Raw genomic sequence first — 21,809 nt, forward strand, 5'->3', positions numbered from 1 at the left:
GCTCCCAGTTAACTGTGGGGAGGACAAACGTCAGTAAGTTGTTGGCTTTGCTTTTTCTTGTGGTGAGAGCTGCCTGGGATTCTTTTGTGCATCCCAATAACTTCTTAGGTGTTGCAGTTGGCTTCAAAGATAAGGGGACAAATTGTTAACTATTTTCTGAGAGAAGTTTATGTAAGTTCTGAGGGGAATTGCTGAAAAGAAATAGAGGTGGATAGAGAAGGTGGTAATACTTCGGTTAGGAAATTGGCCTCAGGTTCACCATCAGGAAATGTATGGTCTTGGCCCATTTGAGGTGGTCTGTGGTTTAGTTGAGTGTTTCAGTTCAGTGAGCTGATGGATAGACTTTGATCTTTATAGCTGACCAAATACCAAATTTAACCGCAGTTTGGTCTGGTCTGTGTGTTCAGGCTTGAGGACAGACCAAAGGTGTTAAGATGTGGTATTTCGTCAGACTGCTGCAGTAATGGGTAGGATATCCGGGACCAAACTTGGGTTTAGAAGCTGTCACGTTTTGTGGTGTTAAGTTACCATGTTGGCAGCACTCGGCTTGTGCAGGGGATGAAAGACAGGTGACTCTTGGTTTTTCTGACCACTTCACTTCTCTCTTGTCTCTGCAAACATGCTCCTACAAGGAAATGCTCTGAAAGCATCACACTGTGTACTGAATAATCAAGTTGAAAAAAACTTCTTGAAAAGATGATTTGAGAGCTGTGGCATAGAAAGTACCTACTTAGGGGTATTAAAATCAGTTAAGAGTTGCATATACAGTGTCTCTTTGGATCTTGACTGTTCCCAGAAGTTATCATGAGTCTTTAGCAATAGGTTTGTAAACACACCCTCTAAAACTTAGAAAAATCATGTGTTTGAAAATGTGCCTTGTGCCCAAACACATTGCAGACAGTCAGAGATGTTGTTTGTTTGAGGTATAAATACTTAAGAACCTGTAAGAGCTCAGGAACAACTTTATGACGAGTTTGGGGTTTTTATTTCCTCAAGGAGTAGGTCAGAAAAACATGAGTTCAACAGGTTAATCTCAGTGGTATTTCATGGTGGTTTGAAAGACAACAAGCAATTTCTCTGTGGCAAAAATAGTGGAAGGGAGGAGGTAGTGGACTCCTTGCTGTTGCTGGTAACTGCTCATTCAACTTTAATACTGTCTTTTCCTGTTTATCAGTTACAGTCAAATAAAAAGGAAACAAAAGTATTTGAAATGAAACCACTTGATTTCGCTGTAGTTTTAAGGAGTCAGAGTTCACACACAAGTTTTCTGGGAGCTGGAGTTGCTTCAAAAAGCAGAACCAAGTCTTAACCTGCAGATAAATTACGAAATCAGTGCAAGGCCACAGATGTTAACCCAGTGTGGTAGAGAAGCCATAGGTGAGAGGCTGTAGTGTTTTTCATGGGTCTTTCAGTATTTCAAGTTAATTTGTTCCAATATTCAGATAAAATAGTATCAGCAGAAAAACTGAACAGATTAAAGCTTAAAAAAAAAATTGGAGTTTTTAAATTAGAAACTGACAGTTATCCTTCCCTCCCTCCTCCACAACTTGCAGATGTTACTAATTTTGTAAAATTTAAAATACCCAAGCTTCTTGTCTTCACCATTAGGGGAAATAATTGTTGCTGACAAATGGGGAAATAAATGTACTATGAGGAACAAATACCATCACTAGTATGCTCGTGATTCCCATCCTTGTCAAAGCTTGTTGCCTCTTGGAGCTGTTCTTAATGATAGTGTTTTTGCTCTTTTGCTTAAAGCAAGCTTCTGCTTTGTAATGATCTGCTGTGTTAATGTTGCTCAGCACAGGTTGCTTTAAATGACAACTTGAACGTGATGTGTTTGGTAATTTTGCTAAGCTAAGTTAAATGAGCTAGAACTTAAGTCAGAAATACTGAATTTTGTGTAAACTTTAAAAGCGTTCTGTTGCAATAGTGGTTGTTTGATATTTATGCATCCTTTTTCTCCTTTTCCTTTCTTCTCCAGTTCCACTCTTATCCTGGGGACCTAGCTTCAATTTTAGCATCTGGTATGTTGAACTAAATGGCATTGATGATCCAGATGTGGTCCAGCCCTGCCTCAACTGGTACAGCAAGGTAGGCCTGCATTTTAGATGCCATTTGTTTGAAGATTCCCAGTCTCAGAATCTTGTGAAACTTCTCTTACTGGAGTGATGTGACCTTTTCATTCCTTGAATATCAGCTGTTAAAACAGCAAACACGCACAGTTGAAACCACGTGGCTGGCTTTGACTCTAATGGAAACTTTCTGAATTTTATCTGTTCTCTTTGAAAAACCAACAAAACAGCCCCAAGACCCCCCAAAACCACCAGCATCACCCAAAAAACCCGCCAGGTGGACGTCACAAGAAGAACATGAAAGAAAGGAACACTGAGTCAAAGGGGACAATATTAGTGAAGTAGTATTTGTATTGGAAGGGAAACTAATCTTAACAAAACCTGATTCCATTTTTCCCTCTTCCTGCCTTCTGATTAGTCATTCTTTTAACATGCCTGGAGTCCAGAGCCTTTTGGGTTACAGATGCAGCTTTTGTTACAGCATATAAAAATGACTTTCTTTGAAAGAGAATCCAAGTTGGTGTCTTTCCTGTTGCGGTTCCTTGAACTTTTGCTGTTTCCCTCTTACTGTCTTTATGCTCAATACGCTGGAGCAGAGTGGGGCTGGTGCCACTGAGCTGTGACATGGAATGATTTATACCATTTGCCATTCAACAGACACAAAGTTCAAAGGGTTCCAAACTTTATTTTTATAACCTGTATTTAACTGAGTGTAAGAGATGCCTCTCCTGCTGGAGGGAAGTGCACACTGACAACCAGAACGCATTTTGTTGCTGCATTTTGTGCATTGAATCTTCCAGAACAATTAATGAAACTGATACTATGTTGCAGAGAAGACATCCTTCCCAGCTGAATAGGACTGAGTAGTGGAGCAGTGTATTTCTGCTTCCAGAAGGAAGAACTTAAAAGGGGATAGAGATTGTGTGTGATTGGTACCGAGACTCCCACACCAGTTCATGGTGCTGCCAGAGTGGTGAAGAAGCCATGTGACTGTGGTTTCTGGTTTGTCCCCATTTGCACCAACATCATAAGCTGCTTTGTGGAGGATTTAAATAACCAGCACAGTGGAAGTTGTCTGGAGCTGCTTTATGATCCAAGTGGTGTTGTGGTCATGAGTCAGCTGATGATGGATGTCCAGTTTTGAAAAGTCCAGTTGACAGAAGCTGCTGATGGTTTTCCTTTTGCTGGCTCTGCACGTGGTAGTGTCTCTGGCAGTTTGGACCAGTTGCTGCAAGCAGGAAGCTCTGATTTTATGGTTTTTTGGTCAGGAGTCATGCAGTGATGATGTCTGTTTTGTTCCATCTTATCCCATGGAATCGGCACTTTTCCTGGTCAGCATTGTGTGTAGGGACAGCTTCTTCAAGGGGTGCCAGCATTGTTCTCCTAAAGCTTGGAGCCCCAAAGCAGCAGTGCAGAGACTGACTCACGATGGTTTGGGCTCTACTAGGATCTGTTGCCAAGTTTTTGGTGATGAGTGCATGTGTCACTGATGTTCTCCTCTCTCACAGAGAAGAGGCCACTGTTGCTGGATCCATGGAGAAGGATGTGCTGACCCATTATTTAGGGAAAGGCAGAAAGGTTGACCTGTTTCTTCCTGTTCTTTGAGATGGTGGGAATATTTTCATATGTGTTTTTGGACATCTCAGAGGCTTTGAAGTGTAATAATTCTTCACTGCCGGCAACATCAGATGAGAGGAAGGTTCTACACCATATTGCCCTTCCTTTTTGTAGAGTGCCAACAAAACCTCCCTCTCCTGTGGGGAGTGGAGTGGAGGATAATGGATAAGGGCTGAAACATTCCTCAGTGCTTTCTCCTCGCTGTCTAGCTCAGCCTACTGCCTTCAAAAAGCTTTACTCCTTTTTCCTGAAGAGTGGACATACTTCAGCACCTAAGAAGGGGTAGTTTATTACTGCGTACCACTTCTGATAATGAACACATCTAAGTATTTTTAATTCTATGAGTGTATTTGACAGTGCTGATGTCTTAGTCTCATGCTCTTGTTTCATTTTTAACCATAGGAATTATTTACAGCTTTGGATCAAAGCTATTATTTGGATTGTCATCTCTTTAAACCTGTATGACAGCATTTAAAAAGGAGCCTTTTATATGCTTTTTATACACTTTTTTGCTTAAAGCAAATTTTTACATTTAACTTCTGAGGTACTACTGTGGTGTCACTTGAATATAAACTTTTATAGCATCAAGTGGCCAAATTCCATCCAAGTCATTCCTGTCTATCTAAGCCAAGTCTATCAGTCATGAGAGGCTTCGAGGAGGGGAGGAGGTACCTTCTATCCCAAGTCTGCATTTTGTCTGATTTCTAAACTGGAGGATCTGAAAATGCAGAAGCTGGTAGTTACTGGTGTGCAGCTCTCCTTTTGCTTGCTATCCCTTTGAACAAAAAAATCTAATTTGGTTTTGGCCTTGACTCATGCAAGTGAAGATTTGCTTAAAGAGCATGTCTTAGGTATCTCTTGGAAAGAAAAAAAGGAGTTGTTTTTTGCCAGTTGTGCCGTAAAACTATTTTAGCTTTAATATTCCTTTGCTGCAGCCTCGCATTCTTATCGGTACATGTCCTTGGCCTTTATGTGGGCTGGGAACTGGTTTTCTAAAAATGCATAGTTCTGGCTATTTGCAGCTGTGAAATACTGATGGATTAAGAACTAAAAATACAGCACATGGCCGTGTTTCTTTTTAGCCGCTTCAGTTTATGAGATTCTTGCTATCGAGCCATTATTTCAAGAGCACTAATTTTTGTTGAATGTCAGTGTTAGTTCCAGGTTTTCATAAAGATTCTATTCATTTAAATACTATAAACTTCACTTTTACTAGTACTGTCCATTTAGGAGTAAAATCTTTTGTCTGTAATTTGATCAGTCTTATAGATGCCTAAAGTTACATTTGCTTTTTACCGCAGTAGTTGTGTGTTAAAGATGGAAATTGAGATTTTTTTTTTCTTTAATGCCTTAGAATTTAGGCTTGAAAAGTGTATTTAAAATAAGTGATTCTGCTACTTATCAACTTTAAAAATCTGTGTTTCTTATGCATCTTGTTAGCAGCTTTGAAAATTGTAGCTCTTACTCAGAATTTACTACTCCCTCGTGTGTCTATGCCAGGATGTTTGACCCCATGTGGGTTTTATCTCACCTTTCTCACCCCTTCCCACAGCTGAGTGGGAGATGGGCAGCTGTGGCTCCATCCGTGGTGTGAAAGCAGAGGTTCTGCTTCAAGATGCAGGGAAATATTTAGAAGTTAAAACTTTGGCGTGCACATAAATCCTTGGTGCCGCTGATCCCAAACCCTGACGAAAGGACCCCGCAGGATTTGGGGTCAGCCTTCTGTCTTTCTGTGGCAGGAGTGCTGGTCATTGCAAGTATTCCCATTCTCGCAGCTTTTTTTTTCCTTCTGCTTCTAGAAAAGCTGTGACCTACTTACTCTTCTAAATTATTTTGTTATGTAAGAGTCATACAATCAAATTATGTAACGCTGATAGCGAAGGCTTTTTCTTGCTCTGTGCTTCCTGTAGGCCTCGAACAGCAGGGCCAAGCGGATGGGGGGGAAATAATGGTCACCCCAGAGATCTGGGACACTGGCACTCTCTTCTTGTATGCTTATTAAATTGGATGATACCAAGTTGTATAATTTCTATACTGTTGGAAAGTAAATGCCTGCACAGCTTGTAATGTCTCTCACACAGCGTTCCTCTGTGAGCTCGCGAGTCATTTGTGTGGTGTGGATAAGAGATCCTGTCTCTGGGCAGATTCACAGGTAGTTGCCAGCAGTGCTGGTCAAAGGAAAAATCTCCATGTCTCAGAGGTTTTCTTGTGTTCCAGTAGTACCGTGAACAGGAAGCCATTCGCCTTTGCCTAAAGCATTTTCGGCAGCACAACTACACCGAGGCTTTCGAGTCGCTGCAGAAGAAAACCAAGATTGCTCTGGAGCACCCCATGTTGACAGACCTGCACGACAAACTGGTGTTGAAGGGGGACTTCGATTCTTGTGAAGAGCTGATAGAAAAAGCTGTGAATGGTAAGAGAATCAGAGGAATCTGATTCATTAATTTTACAAAAAGCACATTGAAATATTGCCTTCTTTTGAATGTTAATGTGCTTAGTAGTACAATTGGCAGGTCCTTGTGTTGTTTCATTTCTGGTGTGCTGTCAGCTTTTGGACTTGTGAGTGTGTATGTGTTGAAGGATAAAAATTCATGAAATCTCTTACCACTGCTACTTTTGGAGTCTCTTTCCCCCAGAGATGACAGCGAGGTGCACTTGAGTGGGTAAAGAAAAGTTCTTCATGTAAGTGTTGGCAAGCTGAGGGTGGGCTTAACTGTCAGTAAAGTCACTGGAATGGTGAGTAGGGAAGCAGAAGACTGGATTTCTCAGTGGTGATCAGGATCATGGTTTCTGGTTGGAGCTCACCACTGAATTGGTGTTCACGCAGAAGTTTTCAGCTGTATCTGGATGAGGATACTCTCTCTGCTTATGGGGAAAATAATCCTTGGAGAATGGTGTGGAAGTCGGTGGCAGCAGGCAGAGCCTGTTTTCCTTTGCAGAGTGGGACCTTTGCAGGGCAGTCAGTTTTCATTGGAACTGCTATTAATTTTTTACTTGGAAGCTTCCTACTTAAAAACACTGTGTATAAACAGCTATCAGCTCCTAAAAGGAGGGAGATGTACTCTCTCTTGATCGAATAGGGTACAGAAAGAGTGGGGCTGTTGCACTGAAGTGACTCTCAAGATCTGTGCAGCAGTTTTGGATTGCAGTCTGATAAAACAGAGGCGCTCTTGGCTGTGGGTGTAGAGCTTTTTGACTCTGTGCAGTCACTCGTTATTGGAAACTTGTACTGGTGTAAGAGAAAAACTTTGTGTCTGATGCCAGTAGAGTTAGAGACTTAGTGAACCAATTTCATGGATAGCTGGCACCAGAGATGTTGTTCTCTAATTCTGGGCTAATCAGTTATTTTGTAATACCTTTGGATGGATGCCGGTGTACCTGCTTGACTTCCATCAGTGTGGTTTGTACCACTGAAGCGGGAAGTGGTTCTCAGAATGTGATGAAAATCAAGGGTTGTCTTCCATGAAAACTCACCATCTTTTTGTGACTAAGCTGTTCAACTGAGCACAGTTTTAAGGAGCTTATTGCAACAGGTCCTCCGAAACTGCAGCAAATAGTTTTCTATGGGTTTGGCTCAAGGTTTCTCTTCAGACAGAACGGCTGAGACCTGCCCTGTGCTGAGCTCCATGAGCAGCTACAAGTGTTGAGACTGAGAATTGCCATGTTCATCCCCACCCTCCTGAGACAGTGGAGTGTTGACTGGGATGGGAGTGTGAGCAGCTTCCTGCAATGCAGGGGCGTTTTGCAACTGGCAGCTTCCTCCTGAATTGCAAGGGCAAGGGAGGATTGCAGGCTGGAAAAGCAGCAGGGAGCTGGTGCTGTCTGTGTCTCAAAGACACGAGTGCCTGGAGGGAGCTGATGAGCCCACCACGATGCTGCAGCAGCCAGAGGAGTGCTGTGTGCTGATGGTGATGATTTTATCATTGCCTCGCTCTGCTGCCTTGGCCATGGCTTAATCTCAGTGCCTGGAGGCTGTCCTCTTTCCACTTCATTGCAGCCTGGAGTGGAAATGATTTCTTGAATGGAATTTCACTCAAAATCTTAGAATGTGCTGAAAAAGTATTCTCAAAAATGGAATTTTTTTCTTGGGCACTAATGAAGTGAATGTTTGTAGCCTCATATTTTGAGCTGTTATATCTTAATTTCCTTTACTAGTTAATGCATGCTGAGAGTGGGGCTGCTGTCAGCAGTGCTCTGCTTTTCCAAGTGTGGAAGTACTGGCGAAGGACTGGCCTGGTAGAAAACTGTAGGTCTTGTATTGTTCTGTCTGACAGACACTTGTTTCCTGTCAGATTTGATGTGGATAATCCTCCTTTCCTGGTTTTTGTGATCATGTCCCTTTTTGGAGGCTGAGGAGCTCGGCATCACTTAAGTGAGCTGGAGAAATACGCTGTAGCTTGTTTTATCAGCCCTTTTTTTGTTCCAGCAAGTATAAGAAGCAAGTCTTGGTAGTAACAGACGATGGATAATTTGGCAGGAGACTCTCCAAGAGCATCATTAAGTTTTGTCACTGCTTCTGAGGGACAGGAAGATATGCATAGGGATGTTTATTTTGCTTCATTTTAATCCCACACCTGGCTAGCTGAAGTTAAATGTCAGCGTGCGCATCTCCCATCGCTCTGTTGGTCATCCTTAATGATTTTGCTTGTCTTGGAATACATTAACCTTCCTTCCCCCATCCTCCTGCCATTCTTTATGCTGTCTTCAGCTTTAAATGTACCCATTTAAAGCTCTGTTGCCTCCCAGCACCCTTTGGAGAGAAGTGCTATCTATCCCGAGACACCGAGGCTGCATCCCATATTTGCTTTAAGCTGACACGCCTGCGGGTTTTCACTAACTGGGTCAATCCTGCCCTTGCTCAGGACAGTGTGTCCCTGGCACTGGTGCTCGTGCTGCCACATGGCCAACCCAGACAGGGAGCTGATCAGGCTGGGGTGGGGGAGAGGACAGGATAAACCTCTTCTGATAACCACAAAAACCCCCAAAACTGCAGCTGGAATAATTTATCTGAAGTTGTGGCAGTCAAAGTGCTGAATGTTACTGGTGCTTAACAGCTAGATTCTTCTTGGCAGGAATAGAGGTTTTCAGCCTTCAGCAGGTTCTCCTACAGTATTCCTACTACCTGCTCCCTGTGGTCTTCCACAGTTACCTGTCCTTATTCTGTTCTGCATCACTCAAGCTCCCCAGCATTTTCTGAGCATCCTGGTCTGGTGAAAGGTGTCCTTGTCCACAGCACTGGGGTTAGAACTAGATGATCTTTAAGGTCCCTTCCAATCCAGGCCATTCTGTGATGATTTTTTTACCGTTTTACTTTCCTGGGAGCTCTGTTGTGAAGTCGCAGTAGCTCGCTGCTTAGTCTCTAAGGTGTGGGTGTTCTTAACCACTGAACTCCTGTCTGATGTGCTGTTTTTCCAAGTAAAAGCGGATTAACTTTAGTCCTGTGTCTGTGTAGTGTAGCTGAAGTGTAGAGTTAATTGAGACATACAGATCCTTAAATTATCCCTGAAATTGTTCAAAGAGTGACTGTTCTGTTGCAGACTGGGCATGAATATGTGAACTCCTGACCGCTTGCTGATCTGGGAGTTCATTGCCTTAAAGGCACAAACAGAAGTGCAACGAGGTTGACAGAGATACTGCACACTCAGTTCAGCCTAAAATGTCTTCTGGAGAGGCTGATATTTGCAGTGGTGGGTATTGACAAAGTGCAACGCTCTGCATCTCTTGCGGGCTATTTCCATAGGCTTAGTCATGTAGAAAAAGAGTAGGTGGTCAAGAATTAGTGCTGGCAGAGCTAACTCTTGTTCTTTTGCATTGCTAATGATGAACGCTGTCTTCCACCTCACATCACCAGATGATTTCTTTTGAGAGCTCAGTGGCAGGCAGCCACACTTTTCCCGCTGATTCTTTTGACTTGTGCGTTACACTTAGAAAATGGGCAAATGGAAACTCTGGCAGCTGCCTGACTTCCTCTCAAAAAGAAAAGGTTCCCTAAATCTCAGCTGGTTCACAGACTCGGTTCAAATGCTTCACATTTGGATCCATTCTTACAGCTTTCAGCCCTATATTATCGAAGGAAAAAATCTGCTTAATATTCCTACAGAGAGTATGTGGAGTGCAAATTGCTTGGTTGAACTGCTTGCAGCTCCTGTAGACATGGAAAGCTGCTTGGAATGGGTGGAAGAGCTGCTTGTTTTGTATTAGTATTCCAGGGACTGAGGTGTTCCTTCTGGCACCACTTGTGTCAGTATGTGACATGTGTTTATCTGGTGACAAGTCAGTCCTGTGCGACAAACAAGAAGTCATGATGTGCAGCCTGCAGGCTTCAGTGTCTCCCAGAACTCATGATTCACAGGAACAGGATGCACAGGAACAATTGTATTCCCCTGGAAGCTCTAGACAGACACGTATACCTGAATTTTGCCATTTAATATTGTTTGGATTTAGTTCTGAGAAAGGTGTTCTGTATACTGGGATATATGGAGGGGAGAGGTTGGCTAGGGATCCAAAGCCTCTGGGAAGTAAATCGTAGTGTTTGTGTAGAAGAGGGATAACTTACATGGATTTGAGAGCAAACCTTGTCTCATTTTTATGAAAAACAAAGTGCAAGAAAATATTACAGCTCTGAGCTGGAAAAAAAATTGCGCGTTTCCTTGTTCCTCCTAAGTCTTGAGGAAATTGTCAAGTAATGGCTGGATTTTTATCTGGTAGCACCTTTCTCTCCTTCAGTTTTTCTTTAGAAGGTAGTTATGACTCAAAAAGCCTCAAACTGTTTGGGTGTTTTGGCTGCTTTCCTTTGGTTTGAGAAAAATCTTAAAACCTCAAACCCCAGCTCCCAGAAATTATGGGCTAAATGTCACTCTGAAGGTTTTTGAGCCATTAGCAGTGAAGTGAATGGATCTCAGTAACCCTACCTGGAGATGTGTGTTGTCTAAAACCCCCAAACTGATTGGCTTGTGCAAGTTAAATATTTTTGTGCACAGTGTTTGTCCTAATCCTTTCTGGGTAACCTGCAATTGGCTGGCAAAATAAAGACTTGGATTATCAGGGAGGCAGAGCTTACTTAGCTTTAACCACCGTGCACTTGGTGTTGTTACATCCAAAATGCGTCACGACTTGCTGCAAAGGGCTTGAAAATAGTACAAAGTCAGTCTTTTTGGCTGTAATTTTTGTAAACATGGACATTGAAGTGAGAGGTCTCTGGAGCAAAGGAAAACGCTTCATTTAAAAACTTCCACCTGGCACTTTTTTTTTTTTTTTTTGACAGGAGTCTTGAAATTTATTTTAAACTCCTGATTCATTGGGAGCAGCTGACAGACCTGAGCAGGCCTAGATCTGATCCTCAGTGCCTCACAGGAGCTTTGGAGACCTTTTTGGTCAGCAGTGCTCTCCTGACAAGGAACATAAGGAGTGCGCTGGCGTAGGTCTGGCATTGGGTACAGAATCCACCTAGAAATCCTCCTTTTTTTTCCCTGGTGGTGTCAGACAGGTGGTGATTCAGCTTCCAAAACAAGCTGCTGCTGGTTTGCAACGCAAGTAGAGTGAATGTGGAAACATTTCTGGGAAGCAAGCTGGAGTATTTCCAAACCGATGTCCCGTGGAAGACAAGAAGCATTATTAAAAGAGGCTGAAGGCACAGTAGGGGAGAAGTGTCATATCTTGACAAGTGCAGCCTGTGGGTGTAGAGCATGGGAGAGAGGTTAAATCACCCTTTCAGATCCTATGTGGTGTAATTCATCCTTTGGAGCTATTTATGTCCAATTATCTATTGGCTGCCATCGGGATAAATATGGTTTTGGTTTCTGTCTTGCAGACCCAAGGCTGTAACAATAACCAAAAAGCTGTGTTTCTGTCTGGTTTTGTGGCTGAGTCACTGTGGGATTTCTTACAGCACATGCATTTGTTCTATTAGGGCTGGCTTTTCTGAATCAGAATTTGTGAGATCTCAAGCTTCAAGCCTCTCGTGTGTTGTCCCAACTTCATAAATGCTGAAGAAGTGGGAGTTAAGAACCCTGCTATTAAACCCAGAATAAACCACTTTTCTTTCTATATACGTTGAGCAAACTTCTGGCTTTCCTCGATTACCTAATGTGGGGAGAGAGCTGCTGGTTTTGGCTCTGAGGTGAAAGTAAAATCTGCCCTGTTTCCAAAGTATTTATTTGGAAAAACTTGCACAGCTGAGTTTATGGAAGTTTTATATTTTCAGACCAAACTCGTCACCTTTCAGGAGCTCTTGAGTGCCCTTGTTTTCCTGTTAGATAGTCTCTAAATAAAGCATTCATCTTCTCCCAGGAAATACTTGCTGGCTTGGGTTTTAATTAAAACCTGGATTTCAGTCACGACAAACTACAGGATGCCAGGAAACACTTTAAAATTTTCTCTGAACTTTGTGTCATGCTTAACAAAGATTTTTACCTTTTTCTAAGTAAGTAGGGATGTGTTCAGTAAGTATCATTCTTTTTTGCCTATGTAGGATCCAAGGTGACAATTTTTATATACCTACAAAGGGCTTTTGTATAAATAAGCGGGGGCAGCGCTCATCATCTATTAAATTCCTATTGTTTTGTTTCTAGGTAATGCATTAATACAGCAGAAACATTTGTCAGGAAGAGCTTGTGTGTTGAGATGGTGGGTGATGGGTGGGATGGAGCCAGGCAAACAGTGCTCAGGGGGTCTCCTAGTTTGTTGTGCTACAGAAGGTGAGGTAGGTGTTTCAGAGGAGACGTTTGAAGAACAGCAGCACCAAGTTCCTCACGTGCCAAGCCCTTCCGACACTGGAGAGCAGTCCCAGGGAGTGTGGGTGTTATGAGTCTCCTTTACAAAAAATTGGTGTTTGTGATAGACTGCTAACATCTAAGCAGGATTAGGAACTGGCCTCTGGGTGCTGAAGAGGTGGGAGGTGCAAGGGGAGTGTGGGTAAAGTGCTGGAGGTGGTGCTGCTCACAGAAATGCTGCACTTGGCACATCTGGCCTGGGTTCTAATGCCTCTTCTGTTGCTCTTCTTGCTTAACTCTCTGAAGAGAATGTAAACTATTATTTTGTTTTCATCCAGTGCTTGGTTGTCCCATATCACAGCATTTAAACAATCTGGTCTGCTTCCCTTCTCTTCTCAGATGAAGCTCCAGAGATGCTGTCTGACCTAGTTTTAACTTAACGTCTGCTAAAATGGTTGAATTTTATATGCCCTGGCAACTTTCCTTTTGCCTAAATAAGGGGGAGGGATTCTATTCTTAATTAAATACACCACACTGGAGATTTATAGACACTTGGCACGACCTGGCAGGCAAACTGGATAATTCCTGATTGATCTAGTAGCAAGTATTCTTTTTATTTTAGTGCTTGCACATTTAGTTCATTAACAAACTAACAAAAGTTTAACAAACTAACAAAAGTTTAACAAACTAACTGACATATAATGGGGAATTCACTGAAAATGAAGGCTTTGGAGTGGCATACTGGATTGAGTTAGGTTGAAGTTACCCACATTAAAAGTGATTTTGCTATAATGGAAGGATAAATGTTTTATCCAGCAAAATTTTTTGTTTTGCAGATGGCTTATTCAATCAGTATATCAGTCAGCAAGAGTACAAACCTCGCTGGGGGCAGATTATCCCCAAAAGCACCAAAGGTAAGGACATTTCTTAAGATAGAACTCATGTACTGCCAGTTCTGTCTTGTTCCTTTGAGAATATGGAGCAAGAAAATGATGCAAGAAAGTCTCCTCTAGGGGAATTCTAGGGGATGGTTTCTTCTCTGAAGAAATTGCATTTGTCTGCAAATTCAGTGAAACTCAGTCTGGTCTCTGGTTGAGTAAGGAACACTGCAGGAATACAAGTGGTAGCTTTAAGGATAGATCATCAATTTAGTAACAAATCCCAGAATATTGGCTAAACATGAGATCAGTTATCTGTGTTACTGGATTTCGCACATGGAATTGATGTGACTTCAACTTAAAGTGAAGAGTTGACAAATAAATACATTATCTTAACAGGGACTATTTTAAATGAGGTGGATCTTTTGAAGTCTTGATCTGTTACACAGTAAATCCAAGTCACAGAATCTTTTCCCTTCCTCTCTGCCTTGAGAGGAGACTTGTAGCAGCATCCCTGACTACACAGTACAAAAATCACTGTCGTAGAGCAAATGTAGGATCCAAGGTGACAATTTCCAAATGTGGAGCACTGTCACCAAGCCCCTTGGGAGGGGTTATCTATGTCACCTGTCCTGAATGCTTAAGATACATAAAGTGGTTGGAAAGCTGCTTTAATTGGACAATTGGAATTCCCTTATATGTGAAAATAGCTGGTGCAAAGCCGGCTGTGCTCTACCTCTGCATCACCTCCTGCTCCCATCCCAGGGGTTCATTTCCCTGTCATTTGAGTATCTGTTCTCACAGCTCAGCCCTCAGGCAGCTCTCAAGTGGGGAGAGATGGAAGGGGAGCCAAAGGCTGGCTGTGTTCTCCCTGCTGGAGAGCTGCAAGGACAGCTCAGAGCTCTTTTGTGTGCACCGAGTGTGTCAGGAACACTGGAGCTCCTTTCAAGGCACTGGGAGTTGCAGTATTCACTTCTGCTCTCTGTACTGTCAGTCACCAGATAATTCAATATAGAACTTTGTACAATTTTATAATACACAAAAAATATTACCTGGAGAAAAAAGTGATGTGCTAGTATTGAAAGAAGGGTGAGTTACTTAGTTCCTCTGCTTCTGTGTTGAGGTTGTATCTTTCTTTGGTTTAAAAATCTTATAATGGAAAACTCTCCCTTCCCTCTTTTTGTGAAGGTGACGGGGAAGACAGTCGGCCAGGGATGAGAGGTGGCCATCAGATGGTTATAGATGTGCAGACAGGTGAGTAGTTGTTACATTTCTTAACTAAATAATTTAATCAGTTATTTTCCAGATTAGTATGCAGATGTGTTTTTCTTCAGACACTGTGTTAGCTTCAGGTTTTGGGAAAAAAAATCGCACTTTCTAACAGTTGGGTTAAATGCTCTGCTTCCTCTCTGGATCCATATCCAGCTGCCTTTCCCTTTCTTCCCTATTAATTCTGCGTTATGCCTTAGCTATTGTCTTGTCTTAACTAAGAAACCAAGAACAATTGGTTTTAATTTTTTGTTCCTCCTACCATCTTAGACCAGGAGTTCAAACAAGAGAAGAGAAATTAGGGATAATAATTTCCCTTATCTGTTACAGGCTCAAGCAGTAAATCTGATGTGTTGAAACATTCCTTGTATTTTGCTTGGAGTGGCTTCTGATTTCCACAGTGTGCAAGAAACTGCTGTTAAATATAATTCTTTAGACATCCTTTGCAAAATTGTTTCCTGTAGTAGTGTAAAGAATGGTTCAGCCTCTGTTTCAGAGAACCTGCATAGAAAAGAAAATGGGGTGGTGTATCAGGAGCAGTTCCAGTGATTGTTGTTCTGCATAATTTTCTGTATCTTTGTCTCTTATTTAATCAGATTTCTGTGGTATGTCAGTCCTTACTAGAATAAGGAAGTGTCTGCCTGAGTCTTTGCTGTGTGAGTGAAAGGATTGTTCTTGGGAAGGGAGAAACAAGACCAGGGTGTGGGTATTGGACAGGAATGTAGGGTGGCATTGAAGGAGTTGGCAGAAAAATGCCCGTGGCCGTATCTGTTGTGGTCACAGGACGGGGACAGAGCATGTGACAGGATAGGACCTTCCAGAGTAATTTGCTAAGTCATAGTGAACAAGCAAAAATCCAGCAGTAGCTGCAGCCTCTGGCTTTTGCTCAGAGTAGTTACTGCTCTGGAGGAAGCACTCGAGTTATTCTGTGTATGGGAGTAAACTTTTTTCATTTGGTGGGAGAGGTTTGAGATTGATTAGAACAAAACGCTGCTGGAGGATTTGCCGGTGTTTGTCTGTGCAGAGGCTGGGAACGCTCCCTAGTGGCCTCAGGAATTAGTAGCGAAGTGTCTCACAAGAGTGTGGAAGAAACATGATCCTTGTCAACTTGGAAATGATAGTCCTGCACACCTCCTGAAAATAAAATATCCATGGTAGTGTGAGCCTTCCTTTCCATTCCTCTTGGTTTTCTTAAGGCCCAGTAAGGCTTAGTTAGCTCTGCCTTTGACTTTCACTCTGCTTTAAGAAGGCAGTAAAACTCATCCATATATTTTTCAATATTTCTTGATATATTTTATATGTATTATATATACTTTGGATATATTTGCATGTTTTGTATCTATTAATATTTATATTATTTAAGGAAATCTGTATAATGTGTATTGTAAATGTATCAGATATATACCATTTTTTTTTTTTACTTGCACAAAAGTGGATGGACAGCACCCACAGATGTGGAGTCCTGGATCTTCCTCCCTCTCTCATGCTGGTCCTTTCTTGCTTCAGCTCTATTCAGAGGTGGTGGGATACCATCCCAAAGTTTCCCTGTGGGCTCTTTGGGAAGTTGCTCTTAGTTTTGCATCCAGGTCCACTGAGGCTTGTAAGAGCTGAAATACTTTTGAGATGATCAGTTTTTGCCATTTAATTTGGTTCGTGATAGGCCAGGGGAAGTTCTTGGGTCTGTTTCCCATTGCTAATTGCTGGAATTTTCCTTTTGGATATAGGTATAGTTTAACGAGCTGGTGGGAATTTAGCCAGTTATGTCAGGATGCATTTTACAGACAGGAGCTGGAAAGCTCCCTGGCTAACCTTGGACAGATCCAGTGTTAATGGAAAAGGGAGCAGTCAGTGGTGTACTCTTCCCTACAAAGACATCCTCCCTCCTTACTCACAGACTTGCTGAGTGAGTTTTTTTTAGAAGACTTTGGCAACTGAAGAGAAATCGTCTCACTTTGCACTCCTTGTTAGAAGAGTGAGTGCCTTCTCAAAAATCAGTATTTTCTTCAACTTGAATCTTTTGGAAATGAAGTGAAACATCAAGATCATACTTACAAGGAGATTCTGAAGTTCCATATCACATAGAATAAGCGTTGGAAGCAAATTTTCATCTCTGATGGCCAGACCTGCTGTACGTATCAGTGAACTATAAATGGTTCAGTGTTTTGATTAACCTCAAGGAAATTTTACCCAAATATTACTGACTAGAAAAATAATTTTAATTTAATAGTACTGAGCTTGCTCGATGCATGTGCTGGTGTTATGATAGAGGATATGGGTTGGTGAGTAGCTGAGCTAGATCTTAAGTTGCTGATAGTGCGTGGAGTCACTGAGACTTTGTTTTTCAGTTTCAGGTAGAACATGGATTAACTTGGTCTAAACTTTAGCATGGTTTATCTTTCACTTAGAGCAGGCTGAAAGTAACTGAAAGAGAATTTAGCATCTCTGCTGGCAGCCAGTAACTTGTGCTGGAGCTCATTTCCATCTGATACTCCTGTTCTTAATACCTGCCTGTTATGATCCAGTTTTAAGGTTCTTAGAAATGCTTCTGCCCGAATTAAGGTGCAAACGAGACCATATGCCAGTGACAATAGTAAGGGTTTTATTTGATGGTCCATATGAGAGAGAGAGAGAGAGAAAAACATGTAGAAAATAGGTGGGGGGGACAGAAAGAGTGACAGGGACAGAATAAGGAAAGTATCACCACTCCATGGATCCCAACGATGTTCGTTGATCCTCTCCAGCTGGTCTCTCGGTGGTGAAGGTCCCCCCAGAAGGCACAGAGTCCCATGGGTGTACATGCCCAGGCTGGGTGGGCATGTCCGGCCATGGCCCCCTGGGGTGGGGGTCAGTCTCTCACAGCAGGCTCTGGGTCTGTTGCATCACGTGCAGCCCTTTGGGACCAAACCTCTCACAGGAAAGTCCCGTGGATGTGGCCTGTGGGGTTGGGGGTTCCACGGCTGGGCCGGTTTGTGTAATCAGAGGATGGGTGTTTGTTGCCTCTCACCAGAGGCTGCACCATGCACCCAAACCTCCTCCTCCCCCCTCGGCTGGGGGCAGTCTGTGTAAACCTGGCTTCTGTGAGCTGTGCTCTCCCCCACCCCAAATTCAGCCGGGGATAGTTGCAGCTGGTGGCTTTGGCCTTTTGTGGATGCATTCCTTTCCCTCAGCCTGGGATGACTGAACAATGGGTTTCCCTTTATCTAATCAACAGTTTGACTTTCAGTTCAAAGTCCCACTCTTCAGGAAAGCTTCTTGGGTTGTAGCTTCTTTATAATGAGCAAAACTTTATATCAGTGTTTGAGGCATGAACTGTTTTCAGTCTCTGACACTGCCACAGCTGACTGAGTAAGTGCAGTGTTCCTGATGCTTTGGAAAACTCGTAAAGCAGTTTGCAGTTGAACTGTAGGCATTGTGGGATGCAGAACTGAGAATGCAGCCTGATGTCTTCCTATATTAAAAAAAAAAAAAAAAAGAAAAATTAAAAATGGGAAGTTAGTTATTCTCACAGTGTCCTCCATGCTTTTAATTCCATTAGCATTCAGACTGGAATGACTCTGGATGGCAGAATTAGGAAGTTGGGTTTGGTATACAAATGCAGATGCATTAACTAAGAGAAATTCACAGTTATAGCTGTTAGGTACTTTAAAGCTTTAGGCTGCAAATGAAAACAGAAAGCTTGTGCTATTCCTGCTTTTCCCTGCAAGGTGCATTTCTCATGCAGCTCTCCATGTGGGAGGCTGGAGAGTTCTCTCTGCTTTTCTACGAGGAAGGGGAAGTATTTGAGTAGTTGCAACCTAGGTACATAGATTAAAACAAAATTATCCCCCAAACAACCCCAAAACTACCCAAGAACACAGTGTTGTGTGCTGAATGTCAGACATGAGAAGCTGTTTGTGTAGGCCCTGGGGAAATATTGGAGCAGTAACACAAAGGTTCACGTGTAAAACTGTGTTCCCAGGGAATTGAACCCTAATGCAGTTTTGGATGAGGGTGTCAGCATCTGCCACTGGTTCCTTATTAACAGCTCTTGGAGTCTGCCCTTACTGGCCTCCTTATGGGTCAGATATGGCACATGTTTCAAAATTCCAGTGCTTATTCTGGAAGCAAGTGGGAATGGGAAAGTGAATTGCCAAAAGCAAAGTTTTCAGGAGTAATGTTGGTACTTAAGAACAGTCTGTGTGTTGTGTTTTGGAGATGTGGTTTATAATTCCATAGGCCAGGTGGAATTGATCTCTCCTGCTCTTACAGGGCAGACACAGTGAATGACAGTGCAGTCCATAAAGCCATGTAATTTATTTTGGTAACAATAGAAATATAGACCATGTAGAAGTCATTCTATTAAAAAAAAAAGATATTTATGTTATGTCATGTCAGGCTTTCTTTCATCTTTTAGTTCATAAAGCTGAAGCCTTCTGAAGTTTTCCAATGAGCCTGTTTTAGAAATAACAGCAAAGCAACCAGGATGGTTTCTTTTCTGTCTCCATTTCTCTTCTCTTTGGCAGGCAAAACAGTTTTTTGAGGGAAACCATTAGTGAAATGCTCTTTATTGATGTGGTACCTCTGTGCTCTCACTGAAGTGCAACTGCTCTGTAATTTTGGTTGTACATCATTTTGCTTTTCCTTTCGTCAGAAGGAATTCTGTTTGCTTCCTTCCATTAGATAAATGAGGACAAATCTGTGGGTTGGGAAGAGAGGGAGATTCAGAGCAGTGGGCCCAGCGTGCCCATCGTATACGTGGGCAGCACAGCAGAAATGACAAGGCTGGTTCAAAAGCAGCATGGAAAGATGAAAAAGATGAAGAGAGAGCAGCAGACGTGAAGGATGCTGTTTTGCCTGAGGAAAACACTGCTATCCATAAGATATTTAAAGACAGGACTTGTGTACAGGATGAAGGGATCTCAGAAACAAAACACAGATGGCTTCTAAGCTCTGAAACACAAACAGCTGCTGAATCCTGGAGGTTACTCAACTTCATGGTGCTTTCACATTTGGGACTGTGTGCCTATCCTTTAAAAAAAACCCTTGTATCCAGCCAACTTGCATCCAGCTGAACTGTGGCTCAGAAATCAAGGGATGTGATACTGCAAGATGATTTAAGGCTGATTTTATATTTGTGGTCTTAAATGCTCCTCACAAAGTGGACAGTGCTGCTGGCACATAACTAAAGGTGTGGGTGCTACAAGGAGAAGTGACATCCTTTTGTAGGTGGCTTTTGTGAGATCTTACACCTTGATTTTTTTGTTTCTGAGAGGAATCCTTTGTAGTTCTGGGACCCCGATGCTCCAGTACAGCCCCAGCAAGTTTGGGCTGGCAGCTGACTGGGAGGACAGTGGCTGATGAACTGGAGAACAGGGCAGTGAGTCCAGGGGACCCTGAGGGGCTGCAGGGGAGAATTGAGAGGTTCTGATCCTGCCCCTGGGATGTGACAGCTGTGAAGGACAGACTGGGGACTTGCTGCATGGAAGGATTTGCAAGGTACTGGAAGTGGAACATGTGTCAGCAACATGTCCTTGTGGCATTGAAGGCCAGCCTCTCCTGCTGGGCTGTACCAGCACAAGCACAGCCAGCAGGGAGAGGGTGATGTTCCTCTCTTGGGTACTCGAGGACATATCTGGAGTGCCGTGCCCAGTTTGGGCTCTCTGGGAAAATAAGGACTGTATCAAACTGAACTGACCAAGGTGGTCAGGGCTGAAGCATGTGATGTGTGAGGAGATGCTTAGGGAGCTGGTTTTGTTCGTCTGGTAGAAAAAAGGTTCATGGGAGGATCCTAGAGATGTCTTCAGCTATTGGTGAGAGCACGGAGATGGCCAGGCTCATTTTGGGGTGAGCAGAGGGATAGGATAAAGGACAGGAAGGGAAAATCCTGTTAGATACTAGGGGGGAAAAAATTGTAATGAAGTTTATCAGTCACTGCATGTCCATCGTTGGAGATACTCAAAATATAACTGGATAATTCCCTGGGCAACATGGTCTCTGCTGAAGTTAGCCCTCCTGTGAGGGGGTTGGGGGATGACTGATGGACCAGATGACTTGCAGAGGTGCTGTAGATCCATAATTCTTCTATATTCCATGGAGAACTGCTCTAGCAGAGACATGGAAATACCACTTGACCAAATAATGTAGTTAAATATGTCACCATGATTGGAATGCATTCCTTGAGGAAGGCCTCCTGTACCAGAATCCCACCAAGGATTTCACCACGTGGAGAAGATGGAGTTAACAGGAGTTAGAGAACTGTCCTTGAGAATGTGTATGAACCTGGACTGAAGCCACCCCAGGAATTTTGATATTTAATGTGTTAGAGAAGGCTGCTTTGCTACTTTTCTGAAAAACAGAAATTAAGGAGAGGTTGACAGGAAATATGTTGATTGTTGGGAATGCACATTCTCTAATTTGAGGACTTCTCTGGCACCTTTTAATCATCCAGAGAGTAAGGGAATAAAAGAACTCAGACATTACAGAAACATTTTTGACTGAGCAAGCAGTTTAGAAATACTCAAAGAACATATTTAATTCAAAGTGTTGAATTTGTATTCAGAAATAAATGTTGAGGAAATAAGCTGAGGATGCTGGAGGAGAAATTTGACTTCCTAAACATAGCTGGTAAAAGCTTTGGGTAAATATAATTGCTTTCATGTTTTTTTCTTGTTGCCTTGCAGGTAGGTTTGAAAATTCTCCTTCTCTGCCCCTAAAGCTGAATAGAGACTTGCTTTAATAAAGCAGCATCAATTTTGCTGTGCTCCATCTTGCTTGGATGCAAAGGGAGGCTCCTTTCCTCCTTCAGTTCCCCAGTGCTACCAGAGTTATATTGGTGTGAGACTGCTGGGCCCCCCTCGAGCTGCCCCACTGCTGCTGCCTGGGGTTTATGGCCTCTGTCCTCTTCTTTGAATATTGTCCTTTGATATCTGTCCTGGTTGGTCTCTGCATGCAGGGTGAAAAAAAATCCCGCTTGTAAAATCTGAATTAACAGCTAGAATTCAAGCAGTGATACTGGTTGGGAAATAGAGTGGAGCTTGACTTCAAAAAAATCCTTAAAATCCCCAAAAAACTCAAACCCAACCAAAGAAAAACAATCAAACTCAAACCCAACCAAACAAGAACAATCCTACAAACCACCAAACAACTATTTTTTTTCTTCATACCATGGGAAAACATTTCCAAATTTTAGGAGAACCATAACAAATTATTTGCTTGACATTACCAGCAACAGATGCATTTATGTATTAAGAAATAATCTTTTTAGAACACAGAACCTTCCT

The 21,809-nt window shown here is 42.5% G+C and overlaps 1 protein-coding gene across 2 annotated transcripts in view; it reads left to right on the plus strand.

The window, feature by feature from the left end:
• Positions 1 to 21,809, plus strand: part of MKLN1 (muskelin 1) — a 93,784-nt gene that overhangs the window by 27,149 nt on the left and 44,826 nt on the right. For both annotated transcript variants that reach the window (XM_082280176.1, XM_082280177.1), the window contains 4 exons: positions 1,985 to 2,094; positions 5,913 to 6,105; positions 13,240 to 13,317; positions 14,470 to 14,535. In XM_082280176.1, coding sequence (XP_082136302.1) covers positions 1,985 to 2,094; positions 5,913 to 6,105; positions 13,240 to 13,317; positions 14,470 to 14,535 — 447 coding nt within the window. The remainder of the gene's footprint in view (positions 1 to 1,984; positions 2,095 to 5,912; positions 6,106 to 13,239; positions 13,318 to 14,469; positions 14,536 to 21,809) is intronic.

The sequence above is a fragment of the Coloeus monedula genome (genome assembly GCF_965178545.1).
Source record: "Coloeus monedula genome assembly, chromosome: 4".
NCBI classification, from domain to species: Eukaryota; Metazoa; Chordata; class Aves; order Passeriformes; family Corvidae; genus Coloeus; species Coloeus monedula.